Genomic DNA, 19555 nt, shown 5'->3' with positions numbered 1-19555 from the left:
TGCCGCCGCCTCACCAGCTAATAATCAGTTCGGCGTCACAAACTCGTCAATCATGAAATATCCACCAACGCCTGAATCATTTTACGACTGTAAATTAAAAAAATTCCTTTTTTTTTTTTTTTTTTAAATATCTCTTCTTTAAAGAATTTAGGCACACCTGCTGAAAAATGCAAAAGTAGTGCACAATATATATCAGAGGAGCCACCCGTGGTGAGACAAGGTGTGTACGGGGCCGCGCACGTGTTTTCAGCCGTAGCCCACATAATTATCGCTGAAGCTCTGCTGCTCGGATTTATAACAGAAAATACTAATCGCCCAGGACGGTCGCGTATATAATCACAGTTCTTGTCTCACTGAAGTTCTTTTTTTTAACTTAATGCATTTTTTAATGCTAAAAAATGTGTTACAAAAGGAAATTATAGTTTTAGAAAAAAACTGGGCCAGTCGTTGAGATAGGTCTAGTTGAGGTGGTCACGGAATCTCAGCTTCTTTTGCCACGATAACTTTTGCCTACTGCAGCTTTATTATCACAGGGAACTTTCTAAACCGGCTTTTAACAGAATAAAAATAATAAGATCGGAGTTGTTTCGCGAAATTTTAAAATTTCCTTCCTCTCTTAGCTTAATACTGATTGCCATCTGGAAATGTGCAAGCCGATGTACGGCCCTAGCTCAAGTCGGAGTTTCCATTTCCAGGTCAAAAAGAAGCTTTCAATCATTGAAATATGCCTCACGGTCACGACGCAACCGATACGGGTTTCTTAATGACTGTGCCATCTACAGTCGTTTTGCAAAATGAAAGAACCGAGTCGATTTTGCACCAAATTAAAACGAATCTGGTTTTCCTTTTTATTTCTATAGCAGCTAAATTATCTAAGTATTTTTTTTCTTAGATTTTTTTGGCCGGAATTCCGTTTTGTAAGATCTGGTGGAATAATGTACAAAAAGAATCTCACTCACACTTGTCCACAATCTGCAAATTTGCCAAACTTCAATGTTTCTCCAGAGCCAAGTTCAAGAGGTCGTTCATATTGGTGACTACAGTGCGCGGATCCTCTACCAACCCAGCCGAAACCATTGCGTTTGAAAACAGCTACAAATATTAAATTAATGAAAAGTGGCAGTTTAAGTTTTTTTTTAAACTTCTCACAAAGAAAAATAATAAAATATAAAATCACTTACTTGTTGGGTGACTAGCTCGGCTAGTTTAGGGTTGCTGTCAGTCAGCGTATTTAACTTTTTGATGATCGGATGTCTGAAAAATAATTCAACGAATGACAAAAATTTATCAACTAAAGTTGAAAGTTATGAGGCAGACTCTTGCGTAAGTGACAGGTTTAAGCTGAAAGCAAAAATCCATAATTAATTGTCACCTGCAAGCTATGCCACTAATTTATTTCCCCCTTTCATCCCATATTAGCCATCCACTATGTAACCCCAAAAAAGGGGTGGCAATTTATCTACCCCCCATATTCTACCGACCATGCGCAAGCACACAGACTTGCCTAACGAGTGCTTCAAGTAAAAGATAGAGTTGCAGAACCTCTGTTGTAAGAAGTCCATAAATTGCGAAATGGTGGCCATCTTGCCAAGGTCAAGGGTCAGTTGGACACGGTCATAATGGTGTTCCCAAGAGACCCAGGACCGGTTGCTTCAATAAAACTTTAAAATTCCAGCAAAATATTGAACGTGTCTTTGACTCTAACCGTAATCTTTATTTCAGTTAGAGTTTTAATTAAATATTTAAATATAAATTCAATAAAATATTAATAATTAAATATTTTCGCTTGGTTCGGCTTTCTTCCTGTTTTTTTTTTTCAATTTACCTCTTTGAATCAATTAAATTTGTTTGTAAATACCCACACTATTTTCAAAAGACAAGTGAAGTTCATAATTACCAGACAAGGGCTAAGAGTGATTTTATATTCCTGCACAGACTTTGTTTATGTCGAAGCAGAACCCTTTGACTTGTTTGGCTGCTTTGTAAAACAAATTGCCTGTTTCAATTCGCTTGGAGCCTCGGTGTAAGACTTTTGAAAATAGTTTGAGGCGTTCATGCCCATAAATTTTATAGCTAGGAAGAGTTTTTTCAACTTAAAGATAAATTGTAATTATTTTTTTAACCCTCTTTCTCACTTGTTTTGTACTACATTACAAATGGGGCGCGTTGCAATGAGTAATTACATCGTGGTGACACCTCATAAGTCAATAAAGATCTATAATTAAAATATATTTGTTTGAAGAAGTTGACACTCGAGGAGATGATCATGTAAATGAAGAAGTCTGGCTTGTCCTCGTTGTACGTCCAGGACAAGCCCGATTTCTTCATTTCCAATAATAATATAATTTTACACAAGCAAAGATACAAAGTTTAAAATATAATCAAATAAAAAATGCAATTACTTTGGATTAATTTCGAAGCGTGGCTGGAGCAGAGAGTAACGTGATTCTTCAGTCAGTTGGTGAGACTGTGTTCGAATGAAGTGCCTAGCAGCAGCCATCTCTTCGACAGTGACCACACAAGGGTGGGTGTCCAACCTTTGTGTTACAGTCACAGAGTACGCCTTGCCAGAGAGCACACCCTTGATCCACTTCTGCAGTTTATCAACCGAAATTTTGGACAAACTGTCTGGGCCTAGAGACAAGACAGATATTGAAAACTTAAATAGAAAAATGCAGTTAAATTCATTTTGCCCTCACCGTAGTCGGAGACGTCTGTTGATTCTCTGTCCATTCGCATCTCCCTTTCGATGGAAGTCAAATTCTTAGAGTCAAACTGCCTGAGTTGCATCAAAACAAGTTCGTCGTATGGCTCGTAACAGAAGAGTACTTCAATATCCTTCTTTTTGATAGCTTCGTAGTACGGAGATGCTTCAGCCAAAGCCCGACTGGAATTTCAAACAAATTGAGAATCATAAAAATGGAAACCAATAATAAATTGTTTACCTAGGGGCAGCAAGGTAGTAAATATCTCTCTGATCTTTTTTCATACGATTGCAGTACTCGGGTAAAGTGACTTTTTCCCCACTCTTCTGGGTTGAGGATTCAAATCTGAGAAGTTTTGCAATTTCTTCCTACAAAGGAAATATGCTTTAATAATAGTTTCTATGATCGACAGTCATAGTACTTTATCCATTTGCTGAGCACCAGTAACAATGCCTTCTTTCAAAAACAGTCCGTAATCTTGGTAAAACTTTTCAAACTCTTCTGGATCTTTGGTTGCCTTTTCTTGCAAAAACCGCAAAATTCTGTTGGTGAGGATGGTTCTCAGCTTCCTACAATATGGATATACATAATTATTTAGGTTTTTATCGTCACATTAATAACAACTTACGTGATTAGCGCACTATTTTGAAGAAGCTCTCTGCTTAAATTCAGGGGAATGTCTTCGGAATCAACAACACCTGCAAACAGATTGATTAACATAAACATCAGGTTTAAAAATTAGTGCAACTAGTGTACCTTTTACAAAACGAAGCCACTTGGGCAGGATATTGTCAGCTTTGCTCTTGATAAGCACCTTTCTTGTGTAAAGAGCAACTCCCTGGTCACCTTCTCTCGTAAGATCGAAAAGACCTGCAAAAGAAGTTTTATAAATTGACTTGCAAATTCGTTTTAAAAACCCCTACCAGGCTTTCCCTCTGGGAAGTAGAGAAGTGCCCTGATGCCAAGTGGGGCGTCAGTCTTATAATGCATGCAGAAGCGCGGTCGATCACCCGAGTTGCCTACAAAGCGGTAAAACTCATCATGCATCTGCGGAGTGACGGATTTCGGGTCCATCATCCAAAGGGGTTGGATTGTGTTAGCCTGCTGACCGTTGACATAAATTGGACTTCCGACAAAATTGCTGTACTTCTTGATAACACCTTTATTTAAATTAAAATATGGTTAACATTATTTGAATTACAGAAATTAAAACCTAATATTGTGTCCTCATCACTGAATTCTCTACTTTCTGCCTTCAGGTAAAGAATGATTTTTGTTCCAGTTTCAGCACTGTCCACAGGTTGGATTTCATAAGTCCCGGTTCTAAATCACATTTATGTGAATGTCAATAAATTTTAGCAAAAACAGAAAAGGGTAAATAATATTTACCCATCTGATGACCATTTGTATCCCTGAGCATCAGAACCAGCTGCTTTGGTAAAAACCTCAACTCGGTCGGCAACCATGAAGCTGGAGTAGAAACCCACGCCAAATTGGCCAATGATAGCAGATGAATCATGCGCGCCACCCGACTTGCTCTTCAGTTGCTCAAGGAAAGCCTAAAATTTTTCATAGATCTTTTAAATTTGCATAAACTTATGATGATTTTTTTTTTCTTATAGCACCCGTGAGCTTATTAGGCTATTGGGTCGGTCTCTTGCCGAAATCGAGCACCCTTAACTTAATTGCGCTTCCCAACAAACCTGACCCTTGGTCGGGGGCTTTCTAGCAGATTTGGTGGTGCTCGCATGGGCCCCCTACCCCCCTAGAGACCTTGCCCCAGCCTTGCCACGAAGGACTTGCAATGAAACGCAGGCATTCGCCACACAAGCCGAGTTCTTCCAGCTTGTGACTCGGAGGAAACGTGGCAAACCTCCGAGTGCAAGTCGGTACAGCTTGCGCCATACCTCCCAAATTTCCAACGTGTCAGCCGAAATGTTATCAATGATTCGCATACCAGAGGCTATTTGTTTCCACACAAAAAATCGCCTGAGGCTGAGCATTGATCCCATGACGGCCAAGCAAACCCACTGATCAAAATGCATGCATTCTAACCACCTGAGCCACCATGCTTGGTGTATTGTAATAATTTTGTTGTTTATTTTACACTCTTTTTTACTTATTTTGTACCATTTGCAAATGGGGCACATCGCAATGAATAAATTACATCGTGGTGACACCTCGTAAGTCAATAAAAATAAATAATAAAAATTTAGTATTTTTTTTTCAGTTTTCAAAGTGTGGATGCTTTTTACAGTGATTTGAATTTAAATTCGGCTTTTCCTCGATGGGCTTTTGTGACTTTTAGTGTTTAAGAAAAACAATATCCTGCTCTACATGTTTCGGCTGCGGGCTGCAGCCATAATTCATGGGCTGCGAAATCATTTTGACAAAAATTAAAATTAGTACAAAAATATATCTTTATTCAAAAATTATTTTTCTTTCAACTTGAAAATTTTCCGTGAAAAATATTTAAATTAACATTTCTTCACAAAATAATTTTTAACACAAAATTTTACATTTGATTCAAAATATTTTTTAAAAACAGATAAATCTTCTTCTAATGATTTTGGTATATTGAAACATGTGTTTTGAGTGTACCTTTTTTGAAAAATGATATATTTTTGTACTCATTTTTGTCAAAATGTTTTCACAGCTCATGAATTATGGCTGCAGCCCGCAGCCGAAACATGTAGAGCATTTTTTTCTTAAACAATAATAATAATAATAATAAAAACTCACAAAAACCCATCGGGGAAAAGCCGAATTTAAATTCAAATCACCATGAATCAACCCTCAATTGTGAACTTCTACTAAAAAATTTTTTTTAATACCAATGAATTATTAGCACAGGCAAGCAAAAACAACCTTATGTTAAAAATTATGAATCAGTAACGAAACGACGATGATTTCAAGTGAAATCCCCTGACTGGCTTGGTCGGGGAAAAATCAATGCTCGCATATCAGGAGACACAGCGAGGAAAGCCATCGATCTTGGCGCCGAGAACATAAATCACTCGTCGCTGGCCAACTCGAGTGTCTGCCTAAGAGCCTAACTGATGTCTCTCGGTAAAGAGAAAAAATGCTGAGGGACCATATTTGTGTACTTTGTCACATATTTATTTTTTTCTAACAAGGGCAGAAACTGATAAAAAGGTATTTGTGAAAAGTAAAGACGAGTCAAAAATTTTGAAATAAAAAATTATTCAATACCTTAGATCCTGATCTGGCGATGGTGCCCAAGTTTTGGATGAGCTCTTCTTTGGTCATTCCAATACCTGAATCCTATTTAAAAGTAATTACAATTTTTCTGTTTCTTAAATTTTACAAATATATTTGATTCTGGTTTTACCTGAATAGTAAAGGTCCTGTTTTGCTTGTCGGTTTCAATCTTTATTTCAAGAGCAGATTCATGCTTTTCTCCTCCCGACTCTGCCTGCTGCGCTGACAATCGTTCATGACGCAGTTTTTCCAAAGCGTCACTTGCGTTTGAAATGAGCTCGCGTATAAAAACCTGGAATCGAAATTGAAACAAACTTCCAGTACAAAAAATGGTAATTTTCAAACTGGTATAAATATTAATTGCTACAAAAACAGTTACGAGATTCAATCAAGAGTAAATTGCTGAAAGTTGACGGGGACTTATTTGGACGCTGAGCGACGTTTGCGTCAGTGGAACAGGAAAAACAATTGAAAAAGAGCAAAATTGACTTTCAGATGGAAGAAAAATAGCCCGGGTCTCCTTTTCATCCATAATTAATCTAATGGCTACCCCGCTACTAAATTTAGACTCTCTTGATTTCTATTTCCGAACGGCGTATGAGCAATTTGTTTGTTAGTTTTTTTTCCATCGGCAGCGTGGGCGTCTGGAATGGAATGTGATTTGGTTTGGCGTGACGTCTTTTGTGGCAAAAATACACCGACGGCACATTGGCCGGTTGGAAAGGTTCTCCCCCAAGAGCGAGAAAGAGGAAAAAGTAAAAGGCGGGAATTTGTCACAGGATCGATAGATGGTCGGCGCGCACAAAAAAAAAAAAATAAAGAGCGGCCGACAATCGAGAGCGCCGTTGTTGTGCAATCAGAAAAGCAGATTTAATCTAGACCAAGTGCATTCAAGTCGCAGAGTGCGAGAAACTAAGTGACAATCACTTTTTATCTGCCCACAGTGCCCACAACTCAAATAATCAATATTAAAAAATTTAAACACTTGAACATTTTCAAACAAAATTTGGTACCCAAAATTTAAGAAATAATATTAAAAATCATTAAAAATTCTTTTAGAAAACCATTATTGAAGTTAAATTTTGTGAGAAAATTTCTCTTACTGGTCAAAGTGAACTAAAATTAAATGGCCAAATGCATTATTTGGCGTCACTTTAAAAGTACCAATCGGTCAAACAATTTAATATTATTATTTTTGACGCCCGCTTTGTGGCTGCGAAGTCACCTGAGAAGGGAAGTGACCTCAACTGGGTCAGGTCGCAAAGCTTTCTGACGTCACATTGCACGCAACTTTTTATAAATTTTTTATGCTGCAAAGTTCCTTTTAATTCAATGTAAGTATTTTTAACGATTTAGTTTTATAAAAATTTTAAATTTTGCTCTACAGCGTGTAAAAGGGCCTTGTGTGTATGATGCAGGAGCGATCAGCAGCAAGCGGCCGGCAAGAGCATCCTTTTGACTCCTTACGTTCGCGGCGGCCGCGATCAATACTGCGCCCCCTAGGTGACGCCAACCGCCCCGCAGAGTAGCGCAACACCCTCGCAAGTCGACTTGCGCGACTCACGATAAATAGAAACACAAAATACCCTTCATGGAATGCAAAATACCAAAATTTAATTAAAAATTGTTTTATTTTGGAAATTGAGAGATCGGGCTTTTCCTCGTTGCAGAAAAATTGTTTTTTATTCAAAAACAAATGGCTCTACCAGTTTCGGTCACGGTCTGCGACCCTATTTTATGAGCAAGAAAAAATACAAAAAATCAGCGAAATTGAAAAAACCACATTTTAACATAAAAATAAAAATCTTTAAACTAACAATTTCAAGTACCAACCTATTTCATGAGCAAACGCGCTGCTCGCTGACTAATACAAGAATGAGCTAGCTAAAGACAGATTGATTGGGGGAGGTGATCTTTATTGGGTGATTAGCGCGCGGCGCGGCCGACCTCAGGGGCGCCGAATGACGTCGGACACATTATGCGTTTTCGAGAAAAAGCTGTTTGCTTTCTCTCTCAAAAAGGACATCCACCTTTGATCGAATTGGTGGCTCGGTTGGCTTATTACATTATTACCGCATGCCATTGCCATTGCTTCCAGCACTTTTCTTTTTGATTGATTTTCTTCGAATTTAATATCCGTTGCATCTGACCAGGCAAAAGAGTGGCCAAATTGAGTCGCGTGTTGAGCTATTTGAAAACCATTGCTGTCCGTCCCAATTGTGACCGGATCAAAAGTTTTTGAAATTGCCCTTTTATGCTCGTCAAATCGGAAATAAACGTGTCTTTTTGTCTCCCCAATGTAATGTGAAGAGCAATCGGCGCATGGCACGCGGTATACACAATTACGCAGAGCAGGTTCACATTTGGGTTTTACATGGAATTGAAAATTTTCGCAGATTTGAAGTTTTTGAGAAAGCAACTCTCACTTTGGCAACTTCTTGGCTGATGGCCGTGATTTTTTTCCCGATTTTCCTTTAAAATAAGGAATGACCATTGTGGAAATGAAGATTCGGGCTTTTCCTCGTTGCAAAAAATTGTTTTTTATTCAAAAACAAACGGCTCTACCAGTTTCGGGGTCACGGTCTGCGACCCTATTTCATGAGCAAGAAAAAAAAAAAAAAAAAAAAAAAAATTTTTTTTTTTTTTTTTCTTGCTCATGAAATAGGGTCGCAGACCGTGACCGAAACTGGTAGAGCCGTTTGTTTTTGAATAAAAAACAATTTTTTGCAACGAGGAAAAGCCCGAATCTTCATTTCCATGATCATCTCCTCGAGTGTCAACTTCTTCAAACAAAATGACCATTGTGATTGAAAATTGTTAGGTGGTTTTGGGGGGCGCGGGAGGTTTTGCTTTGTTGTGTGCTTCATTGATAAATTTGACGGGATAACAGTTTTGACGGTGAATTTTGTAAATGGTGGAATTTTCTTATTTCAAAGAGAGTCCCCGCGAGCAATAACTGTATGCTTTTTTAAACAGTGAGAGAGCAACAGAGAACTTGGTTGGGAAAGAGTGATTTGATTCGAAGTGGAGGGTTGAGTTGGTGGAGGCGGGCTTTCGGTAAACTGAAATTGAAAATAGATCAAGAAAGGGGATTTGGTCATCCTTTTCAAACTCACAAGTTAATGGAATTGAGGGGTGGATTGAGTTGCTATTATCTAAAAATTTGTCACTTGGGAAAATTCTTTTTCTATAAATTATGAAATAAAATCATCTACATACGTAGACGGGGGAATTGTTTGAAAATTTAATACCTCTTTTTCGGAGTAGAGCGATTTGGCCACAATGTCAAGCAGCATCCGCGTTTCGGCCTGAAATTCAAGTCGGTCCACTGCTGAAATTTTTTTATTATTATTATGACATGTTCAAATTTTAATGTATCTTAGGACGTGGAAAATTTGGGTGAAATTTATTGTTTGCATTTGGAGCACAAAATGTTGTATTAATTAACACGGAATAGGTGTAATGAATATCTCAGTTGCGTATTATTTTCGTGCTTCATCTGGGCAAACATGCGAGCGTGAGTTTCGTTTGCAAATGGAAATCGATCGAAATTAGGCCGTGCCAGGGTGTCTGTCCAAGAGCGCTTATGCAACCAGCACGACTTACAAACAGACACGGTTGCAGGCATACCTTGATAAATTTATGTGCGTGTTTAATTTCTACTTTTCTATATTAATTTTACCACAGTTAAATAATTTTGGAGTTTTGGATTTTTTATTTCTCAAGGGAAACACTTTTGACTTAATTCACCATTTGCGAAATCGAATAACATTGGTTCTTATGGCAGCTTCATCTTAGAATGATTAAATCTATTCAATCCTAAGACATGTTGTACTAGATGAAAAATAAAAAATATTGGCGTTGGAAAAATCAAAATTGGTTCAGCGTGGGGCTGTAGTCAGGCAATCAAAGATTTGTAAAAACTCCAAAAATTGGCTTCGGTTGCCTACTTTACAAATCTTTGATCGCCTGACTACAGCCCCAACATGTCTTAGGATTGAAATGATTCAATCATTCTAAGATGAGGCTGCCATAAGAACCAATGTTATTCGATTTCGCAAATGGGGAATTTTTATTCAAGCGGCTCATAAATCATCTTTTTAAAAAGACATTTGACCTGCGGTGGAGGTTTTGTTGCGCAAAGGAACAGACCGGCAAGCAAATCTGGCCACTCAATGCGGCCTCACGCGCCCCGCACAGAGAATAAAGGCATACATATGTTGATCTATACAGAATATTATCTGAATCTGAACTTTTGTCCACATTGACTGCGAGAGCGGGAGGAGAGAAAACCGACGCGCTTCCTGCGCAAAGTAGCTCCTCCATAACACCGAGAGATGCTCCAGCAACAGATAACCTCACTTATGCATATTCAAATTTTTGGAAAGTGAATTGCCACTTGAAACCATATTTGGACAAACCCAATCTATTACACAATCAAAATTTTATGACATTTAAAACGAGTTCAGTTTAGCAAAAAATACATTAATCTAGAAAGTGCTATAAAATAAATTCTTCCTTGGCAGACTTTTAACAAAACCGGGTGACGGCAAATGAGTGAAATGAGATGTGTATTATTCTATTAAAAATAACTCCATGGTGAAAAAAGTTCCTCTAAATATTGAGCTCAATCAATCAATAGATTTTTTATTCCGTATTAGATCAAATATATACAGCGATCTTTAGAATAAGTCTCAATTTAATTTAATAAGCTATTTACTTATTTATCGGATGGAACATAATCTTTCTGCTAGATTCACTCTTTACTTGATTTAATTTTTTTAAGCCCATTAATATCAATTCAGTTAAATATATCATAATATATTTATCAAAAGTTCAAAAATATTTTTTGTGAAATGTTTAAATTAAACAAAATAAACCATCAAAAAAGGATTGAAACAAGGTGAAATCGAATTATTCAAAATTTTTAATATTATGATTACTAGGAATATTTTTTGTAAATGAGAGAAACAAATAATATTCACATCATCTCAGTCACCAATGTTAAATAAGAAATTTTGCTACAAGTTTTATAGTTTGGTGAGTACGGACTTGAAGTAATTTAGTTTTATCACAGTTAATTTTTTGATTATTTCTTTGGGCAAAGTTTACAAAATCGCTGATTAGTGTTTGTTCTTTCAGTTTGATCATTTACTTCGTCGAAAATTTATTATTGTTGTTTATTTGTCCAAATTGTTACATCACATTGTTTACATACAAATTGTTGAAAACATTTATTTTGAAGAAAAAAGAAAAACGGCACCACCACTAGCAAAAATTTTGCTAAAACTTCCGAGGCCAAGAAGACCCCATCCGCCGCAGTGAGCCTCGGTTGACTTTTTTGCTCTTAAACTGTCACTATTCACAAAGTTTGCCACATGTGGGCCTTGCACAGGGTGGGGAACTATTCCACTGGGCACGTTTTCAGAGCGTCCGGAAGGGCATTCCAGGGTCCGACGACCCTGAAGGAGAAGGCGCTCTTGGCAAACTTGCTCCGGACATCAGCAGGCTGCAGTTTTTGGGGCCCAGAGGGTCATCTGATCGGAGGGGCCGGCTGCGCTCGATGATGCACTCCATGACATCAAAGTCGGTGGCGCCGCTGGTGCACCTCTTGAAGAAAACGAGGTCGGTGTATCGGAGGTGCATGTCGAAGGGCATCACCACCTGCTTGTGCACCGGCGGCAGCTGCCAGCCGTGGATGAAGCGGAGCGCCCTTCTTTGCAGCCCTTCGAGTTTGCTGATGTTGACGCCCGAGGTCGGGTGCCAGGCGAGCAGTCCGAAGGTCATGATGGGTTTGACCAGCGACTGGTAGGCCATCCTTTTGACCCTGGGGGTGCACCCTTGCAAATTTCTGGCTGCAAAACTGAGGGTTTGCGCCGCCTTTGCCTTCACGGTGTCGGTGTGGTTGATTCTTCTATTATTCGCCATGCAGCCCTTGATTTATTAATAGATTGCTTCATTTTATCAACATTTAGTTGCCTTATTTCATTACTTATACAGTTGCCGACTTTCCAGTAGTCGGGTTGGTTGGGAAGACATGTACATACTAAAAGTTCTTTTTTCTCAAATAAATGTTTTCAAAAATTTGTATGTAAACAATGATGTAACAATTTGGACAAATAAACAACAACAATAATAATATTAAAAGAAATAACCCAAAATAGGATAATGTTAACTTGTACAAATTAAAGCATTTAGCTTGTGGCCAATCTCGGCGTGGACCTCTCTTGATGCCCAGCGTTTTAGAAACCTATTTGCCTGTGTTTGCCAGATTTGTTGCCATTTCTTCACATTTTGTTATTTTCTTTCCATTGACTTGATTTGTGAAGAATAATTAACAATAATAATTTGTACATCGTACATCGTTTCAATTAAAATTTTAAGGAATTTTATATTTACATGAAGAGGGTGGCTGAGCAGGCTCCTGCTGTGTGCTGAACGAGCGGCATATTATTTCATATCTTTGAAAATTATTATGATGTAAAATAGCACCGATGGGTTTCACATCTGAAATCATAAATTACAAAAATCGTAAATAAAACCAATATGTTGTTGAAAATTTTGTTGATCAAGATAAACACGCAAAAACCAAAAGTATGATTTGCAGCTAAAGAACCAAAACAAAACAACAGTAATTGTATGTATGCAATCAACATTGATTATGTCTTATATGTCATGAAACTGAAGTTACTAGGACAAATGCACATTGCCGAATTAAAAAATGCAGAAGTTTCCAATACCCAAAATTATATTTCGTACTCTCAATGTTTTGAATTTGCAATATTAAGCGCGAATATTTTGCAAAAAATGTTTTCTTTTTTAGTTCTGCCGGTGCATATTTGTTAGCGATTTTGCCCAAACAAGAAGAATAACCTGCAGTAATTTTTTAACCAACCTGTAATAAAACTCTTACTTAAGGTTTTGGAACCTTCCAACCGCAAAGGGAGGCCTCGGGAAGCGCGCAGGACGCGATTACAAAGTCCGAAAGCGGTTCGGCACCTGACGAGGGCGGCCATGTTTACTTTCAACTTTCACGTGCGTTGACTGCGTTGATCACTAGTCGATCTCTAGTCGGTCGAAAGGCCACGGATGGCGCTGCCTCTGCTTTAGCAACAAAATGCGAGCCAAAGGAGGAAAAGTGCCGGCGCGCGAGGGGCGGAAGTCATCGGTAGGGGAGGGGGACAAAAATCAAGCAAGTTGCCATACGTACGCGTACATGTGATAATACCGAATAACCCACGCGTCCGCACAGCGAAGAAGCATGCGGTGGTGGCCTCATCCACATCCCCCCTCACGCGCCCTCCGAGGTGACTGATGAAGAAGTGTGACTGATATTTATATCGGTGGGCGATACTCAATAGAAACCGGTTATTAAAGAATTTCAGTTCTTTCCCTTACGAATTTCAACTTTTTTATTGTATTGCGGGAATATTCTAAGTGATTATTTGAAAAAAGTAGCAGGTTATTTGATTAATTTAAGAGGTAAACGTTAACACACACATTTAAAACAATTTTATACAAATTTGTATAAAATTTTACTTGACAACCGGTAATCTAAAAATAAAATTGCCCATGCAGAATTTAGCTAAAATTGTGATGTAAGATGAAATATTACATTATTTAATGAGTATAATTAAATTAACACCAAATTTAATGCTATTTCAGCTTAAATTTTAGTTGAATTTTTACAGTTTTTTATATAACAGATAAATAACCGGTTTTTCTGTCTATGGTAATCGATGATGGAGGCCCAATGTTGATAAGAGGAGGAAGCCGCTCGGGGCCAGAGTTTTGTTTCTGTTCTTCATTCTTCAGTCAGTCAGTGCAAGCAAGTTGGATAGGGACGCACACCGGCGGCTGCCGAACGCATTCAACGGCCGAGTGAGAGGAACCGCGATTGTCCGAGTGGCGTCCGAGCGCGGGACGATCGGCAAAAAGTGACGATGACTTAGGCGGACGTAAGCGGCAGGTGTCATTTGCGTGGTGTCATCGTTTTTAACCGCCCAACCATTAACAACAACAACAACATAGGCGCCCCCAACGTCGTGGTTGGGGGGCGGCTCGGGGGCGGCTTTGGGACAATGTGTCCAAACGGAGGCCTCGACGGGCCGCCTCCGCCGCGGCTGCACCAACCCGGCGGGCCGCAGGCTGCGGCCGGCGGCCCGCAGCCCCAGGTGCCGATGGGGGCGGTCGCCTCCGGTGGAGGCGGCATGGTAGAGGGCCGCCGGCAGACGGTGGTGGACAGGTTGCGGAAACGCATCGAGAACTACCGGAAGAGACAGTCCGAGTGTCTGCCAAAGCACGACCGCTCCTTCAACGGCTTCTGCGAACAGAATCTGCAGGAGACGATGATGCTGAAGCAGAAGTTCTTGGAGACCAAGGCCAAGCGCCAGGCCAAGAAGTCAGAGAAGAAGACTGAGCCGCCCCCGACGGCCTCCATGGGCCACCTTCACAGCCAGGTAAAGAAAGAGACATTTTAATAACGCCGTCCCTCGAAGGCACACGCGTTCGCCTGTTTGTTTGTTTTGGACCGGCGAGCGCGAGAGAGCCAACCAGTCGTGTTCACAGGTGGCCAAACGACCCCACTACTACCTCCGTCCACAGATTTAGCCCGTTTGGTACTCTTTTTTTCCAAAGTTAACAATCAGATTTATTGCCAAGCTTCCAAAATTTCAATTGAAGAATCAAATTTCAGAGATTGTTTGAAAGGTTAAGAATTTAAGTTTTTTTTAATGCCTAAAATATAAAGTTTTTTATATATATATTATATAATGTCAATGGTGATAAGGCTTTAGTTGATTTTTTCCTATTTATTCATTCTTTTTTTCAAATTATTACAAAAATTTTGTAGCGAATAGTTTCTGCATAATAAGTGCCCGCAGTTATAAAAATTGCTTTAATAGTAATTCTACCTTCTATTTATTTAAGAAAGATAATAATGCAGAACTGAATGAATTTTTATAGACTATTTATTACAAGAACAAGAACTTGTTAAATAATGTGAATGTTTTTTTTATAATTTAGAAATTCATTTCTTTCGCCATATTAAATATCATGCTATGGTACTTCCAAACGTGTCAATCTTGATATGGTTCCACTTCGATTGCAAAAATATTACATTATATTTTTCCAAAATTTGCAGTTTTACACGCTTTCGGTGCTCACTTGAAACTGTGACGTCATCGACTGAAAAAAAATGAACGGTCCGGAATTTTTTGCTTATTCCTTAATTTTTATCTATACATGGTTCAATATCAGCTGGCCAGCAGGAAGTTGGTCCTAGTTCCTATTTTGGACGTTACAATAAGACGCATTTTCAAGAACAAAAATTTCTTGGAGATAAGTAAAAGTGATTTTGCCATGTGTATCGCGCGATTGCAAGCTGGAGTCGAAAAATCAGACGTGAGTCGCGTTTCCTGCTGATTATCAACTCTTGTAAAGAGTAGATTTTGTAGACAAGGAAAGAATTAGAAATGAATTGAAATTTGTACAAAACATATTAAATGAATTAATTAATATGGTACATTATACTACACCCAATTTTATCTTTTGACTTTAAAAAATGAAATTTTAATTTTTAATCAATTGCATGTAATGAAATGATGGACAAATAAACAACAATTATAACAAATTTAATAGTGAAAAAACTCATGTTTAAGTTAAAAAAGATGAAATTAGATTGAAGAAATTGACACTCAAGATGATCAAGGAATTGAAGAAATCGGGCTTTTCCTCGTTGTAAAAATGTTGTTTATTCTACTCTAGTCAAAATTAAATTGTTTTTATTCGAAAACAAAACGGCTCCACCAGTTTCGGTCACGGTCTGTGACCCGATTTCAGGAGCAAGAAATCAGCAAAATTGATAATACACCACTGGTAGAGCCATTTTGTTTTTGAATAAAACTTCTTCAATTCCTAGATAAAAGTTCGATTTTGTTTATCACTCATGATTTTTAATAAATCATTCTTTCCGCCGTTTTCTGCATGTATTTGTCCTCCAGCTTCTCAACCAAAGTAGCCATAAAATAAGAACTCGAGGCGAAGGAAGTGAGAAATATGCTTTGAGGCGGGGGAGTGCGTCCTCTCTTTCTCGTCTCCTTGTGTTTTGGGCGCAAGACGCTCTTTTCTCGCTGGCCGATATCTCACTTTATTTCTTTCTCTTCTCGTTCTGCTGCCCCGTTCGTTCTTTCTTCTTCAGTCCAGCAGCAGCGCGCAGAGATAACTTGTTGTTGTTTGGTGCGTTCATATGAGATAGATAGTTCGGCTTGGCAACGCGGCGCGAAACCTGCCGCAGAAGCCGCGCCGCCGAGCGGCCCCCCGACGCCCTCCTCTCTTGCTGAGAAATAATAAATAAAATAATGCATAGTGAAGGGAAGCATCGAGAGCGTGCTATCGGTCTTTTGTTTCAAATGCTTCAAAATATTATAGGAAAAATATCCGCACATAATCAAAACTGTGCATCAGAAGAACATTTTTTAAACATTTCCAAAAGTTTTTGTAAAAAGGACAAAATTTGCAATATTAGCGAAATTTTATTTGATTTTTCTAACAGTTTGTTCTAGTGAACAATAATTAATAAAGTCATTAACCTAAAATCATGGCCTAATCAATGCTAATGCTGTGGTTATCATTATTTTTTGTATTACTTTTTTAATATTTTTTAAATTTTTTCCCCTTTATGATTTTTAAATGTAACAAACTTTGTGATATTTTTTTTTTAAATTCGGCAATCTGTATCGCTCCATGTTTGCTTTGTATAATTTGTATTCAATTATGTCTGGCTGTGCAAAGAGAATGTCCCTCCCGTCACTTATTTTGGAGAAATGACTTTGAGGAAGCTGCTTTTTTGCAACAAACACACACACACTCATGCCTTGGTTGCGCGAGAGAGGAAAGATTTTGTACACGAGCTAATTGTATGTCAACCTCGCTCAACGTAACAACAATAATTTTTAAATCTACGGTTTGAAATGTACAGTTTTTACGTCTAATCAGAATAAAGCAATTCAGCTCAGGGAAAGCAAAAACTGCTGTGAAATAAAAATTGATCAAGTTGCTTTTCAAAAATTACAGCAGCCCTGAAAGGCGTAGACTGATCTAGCCAGTGAGATCACTCAATTTAGATAAATTGAAAAAAAATTATAATGAAGCAAGAAGAATAAATTATTAAAAATTAAATAATACAAAATCAATCAGCTGTTAGTTTAATAGTTAAATTAAAAGCCTTATTAACTAAAATATATTTTTTATCTTGAATTATTTTTATGAAGAACTCGAGCGTTTTCCTCGTTTTAAAATATTTATATTAAAAAACAAATGGCTCTACCAGTTTCTGTCACGGTCTGCGACCCTATTTCATGAGCAAGAAAAATATAATTATAATAAACTGATTATTTGTATTTTTCTTGCTCATGAATTATGGTCGCAGTCCGTGACCGAAACTGGCTGAGCCATTTGTTTGTGAATAAAAACAATTTTTTACAACGAGGAAAAGCCCGATCTCTTCATTTCCATGATCATCCCCTTGAGTATCAATTTTTTCATTTTATGTTAGCAAAAATAATACTCACAAAAAAACTACTGAATTGGGCTTTTTCCTCGTTGCAGAAATTGTTTTTTATTAGGAAAAATTTGGCTTTTTTTGAATAAAAAACAATTTCTGCAACGAGGAAAAAGCCCGACTCATTCATTTCCATGATCATCTCCTCGAGTGTCAACTTCTTCAAACAAATAAAAAAACTAGATTTAAATTTCATTCGGAATGATGGATTCGGGCTTGTCCTCATTGTAAAAATGGTTTTTATTCAAAAACAAAGGCCAGCTCTAACATTCATCACCTCGAGTGTCAACTTCTTCAAATTAAATTTCATCATTTAATTTAATTGGCAAATTTAGATTTGCTTCATAGATGAATTGGCTTAGGAATTTTTTTTCGTTCTAGTTATTTTTGTAGCAAAACAATAAATTGTCAATATAGCAGCAGCTCATTTCCATACGAAATTAAAATTAGCCTGGGTTTTTAGAACGCGCTTTTCTTCTTCTCCGGCACGATCGGACGCTTATAACGTCCCGCGGCGGCAGTTTTGTTTTTTCATTTTGCATCTCTTCAGCGGCAGTGCAACGCAAGCGACGTCGCCGTTTTATTATTTGAAAATAATTACCATGTTGCCAAGAGCGAGAAAGACTAAATAAATTTAGACGAGTTCAACACGTGAGCCAGTTAAAACGCGCGGTGAGAAATCCGACGGCGAATTTCAGACTCCATTCAGATTTTTTTTATCACTCATTGATGAAGAAAAATTATAAAAATCATTAGACATGCAAGTTATGAATTTCAGGACGAAAGAAAAATTGATCAAGTCTGCATATTGATCGAGTTGGTCGGAATTTCGGCCGTTTTGCATTTTTGTCCGGGCGAGAGCGAGAGACCGACCGCGAGTTTGACGTCACATGGAAACGTCATCGTGCGCCGCTTTTGTTCACCTTTGCTCGCCGCTGCAACAACAGGTGGCACGGGGATAACAAGCGCAGGCACCGCTGCTCTCAGAAAATAATCATGCAAATCTGCGCAATCGCGACCGGAAACTTCCGCGGATTAGTTCAATAAAAGCTGACGCTTATAAGTTGGCATAATTGTAGAATTAAATAAACAGTGAAGTAGTGAAAATAAAAACATTGTAATAATGATAATAAATGTACTGGGAATGGTAATGTTACGCGCGACGTGTTTTTTCATAGGTTGGCAACACTTGTGCTCCCATGTAAAAGTATCACGTCGCGCGTTCAATAGTGGTTTTACGTCGCGCATACAATACTGGTGGCGGTAAAATTGATAAGAAAACCGATTATTCCATCGATACCTCGGCAACATGTATAGCACGCGCGACGCAATTCTTTTCCTACAATCTTAATGTAGGGGACTGCTAGGAAGAATAGGGGCCCTTGGGATGGGTTCAGAATGGGGCAAGACGACCTCTGGAGGGCCGTGCGCACCCTTATTGCAGGCGCGACGTTTGTCTATGGGACGCGCAACGGGCCGTAAATCCAGTGTGAGGGTCAAAGCGAACTCCGGAAGGCGCATTTCACCACCGTCGGAGGCGCGACGCATGCTTTTAGGACGCGCGACGCACGATTATAGGACTCGCGACAGGCACGGCAAATTAATTGAAAGGTGTTGCACGTGGCCGGAGTTGTGGGCACCCCACGAAGCAGCAACTCGGAGGTGGGCAACCCCCAAGATTAATTTTTGCAGCTCGGGCTCGAGGCGCGCTCGCCCGAGAACGTGGTGAAGGCCGGCTCCGGGCGGGACAAAAGGGCGGGGTTCGTGAGGGGGCTCCAGACTTAATTTATATTTTAAACAGTTTTCAATTAAGAACACAGATATTGTCTAATAAAAAAAGAAACTGATAAGTCCAATCCTGTTTTCTTTTTGTATGAATTGTTGCGAGATAATTAAATTGAAAATTACCATGTATCTTTCGCCCTTTCTAAAATTTGCATTATTGATAACCCTTTCGGAAAATCTTGCAAAATTTTCCTTTTGAATTTCAGAATTCAAAGGCCGAGAGCACCAAAAAAATTAGCACCGTTGTACGTCTCCCGTCCGATTTCAAAAAGGGCAACGTCCG

General features: G+C 38.6%; 2 protein-coding genes across 6 annotated transcripts in view; one reads left to right on the top strand and one right to left on the bottom strand.

Moving 5' to 3' along the window:
- Positions 1–808: 808 nt before the first annotated feature.
- LOC132201141 (heat shock protein 75 kDa, mitochondrial) lies at positions 809–12991 on the bottom strand. Of its 4 annotated transcripts, none has more exons than XM_059627079.1 (16): positions 12841–12991; positions 12327–12434; positions 9179–9258; positions 6058–6219; positions 5919–5990; positions 4095–4264; positions 3919–4028; positions 3629–3865; positions 3462–3575; positions 3334–3403; positions 3127–3274; positions 2946–3073; positions 2700–2887; positions 2403–2634; positions 1182–1254; positions 809–1092 (listed from the first exon to the last, which is right to left on the bottom strand). In XM_059627079.1, exons 1-16 carry the CDS (start codon positions 12941–12943, stop codon positions 991–993), a joined length of 2097 nt encoding a protein of 698 aa, XP_059483062.1. In that variant the 5' UTR covers positions 12944–12991; the 3' UTR covers positions 809–990. The 4 variants fall into 4 exon arrangements, with proteins under 4 accessions (XP_059483062.1, XP_059483064.1, XP_059483060.1 ...); XM_059627081.1 differs by having other exon boundaries at positions 9179–9255; XM_059627077.1 differs by having other exon boundaries at positions 12823–12983.
- A 698-nt stretch (positions 12992–13689) lies between these two features.
- LOC132199485 (neurogenic protein mastermind) overlaps positions 13690–19555 on the top strand; it is a 44621-nt gene continuing 38755 nt past the window's right edge. For both annotated transcript variants that reach the window (XM_059624245.1, XM_059624244.1), the window contains exon 1: positions 13690–14386. In XM_059624245.1, the coding sequence (XP_059480228.1) occupies positions 14009–14386 (378 nt within the window). In that variant the 5' untranslated portion in view covers positions 13690–14008. The remainder of the gene's footprint in view (positions 14387–19555) is intronic.

Source organism: Neocloeon triangulifer, unplaced genomic scaffold, assembly GCF_031216515.1.
Source record: "Neocloeon triangulifer isolate White Clay Creek 2 clone unplaced genomic scaffold, ASM3121651v1 ptg000014l, whole genome shotgun sequence".
NCBI classification, from domain to species: Eukaryota; Metazoa; Arthropoda; class Insecta; order Ephemeroptera; family Baetidae; genus Neocloeon; species Neocloeon triangulifer.
The sequence above is the reverse complement of the archived record's forward strand: the minus strand, read 5'-3'. Positions and strand labels throughout refer to the sequence as shown.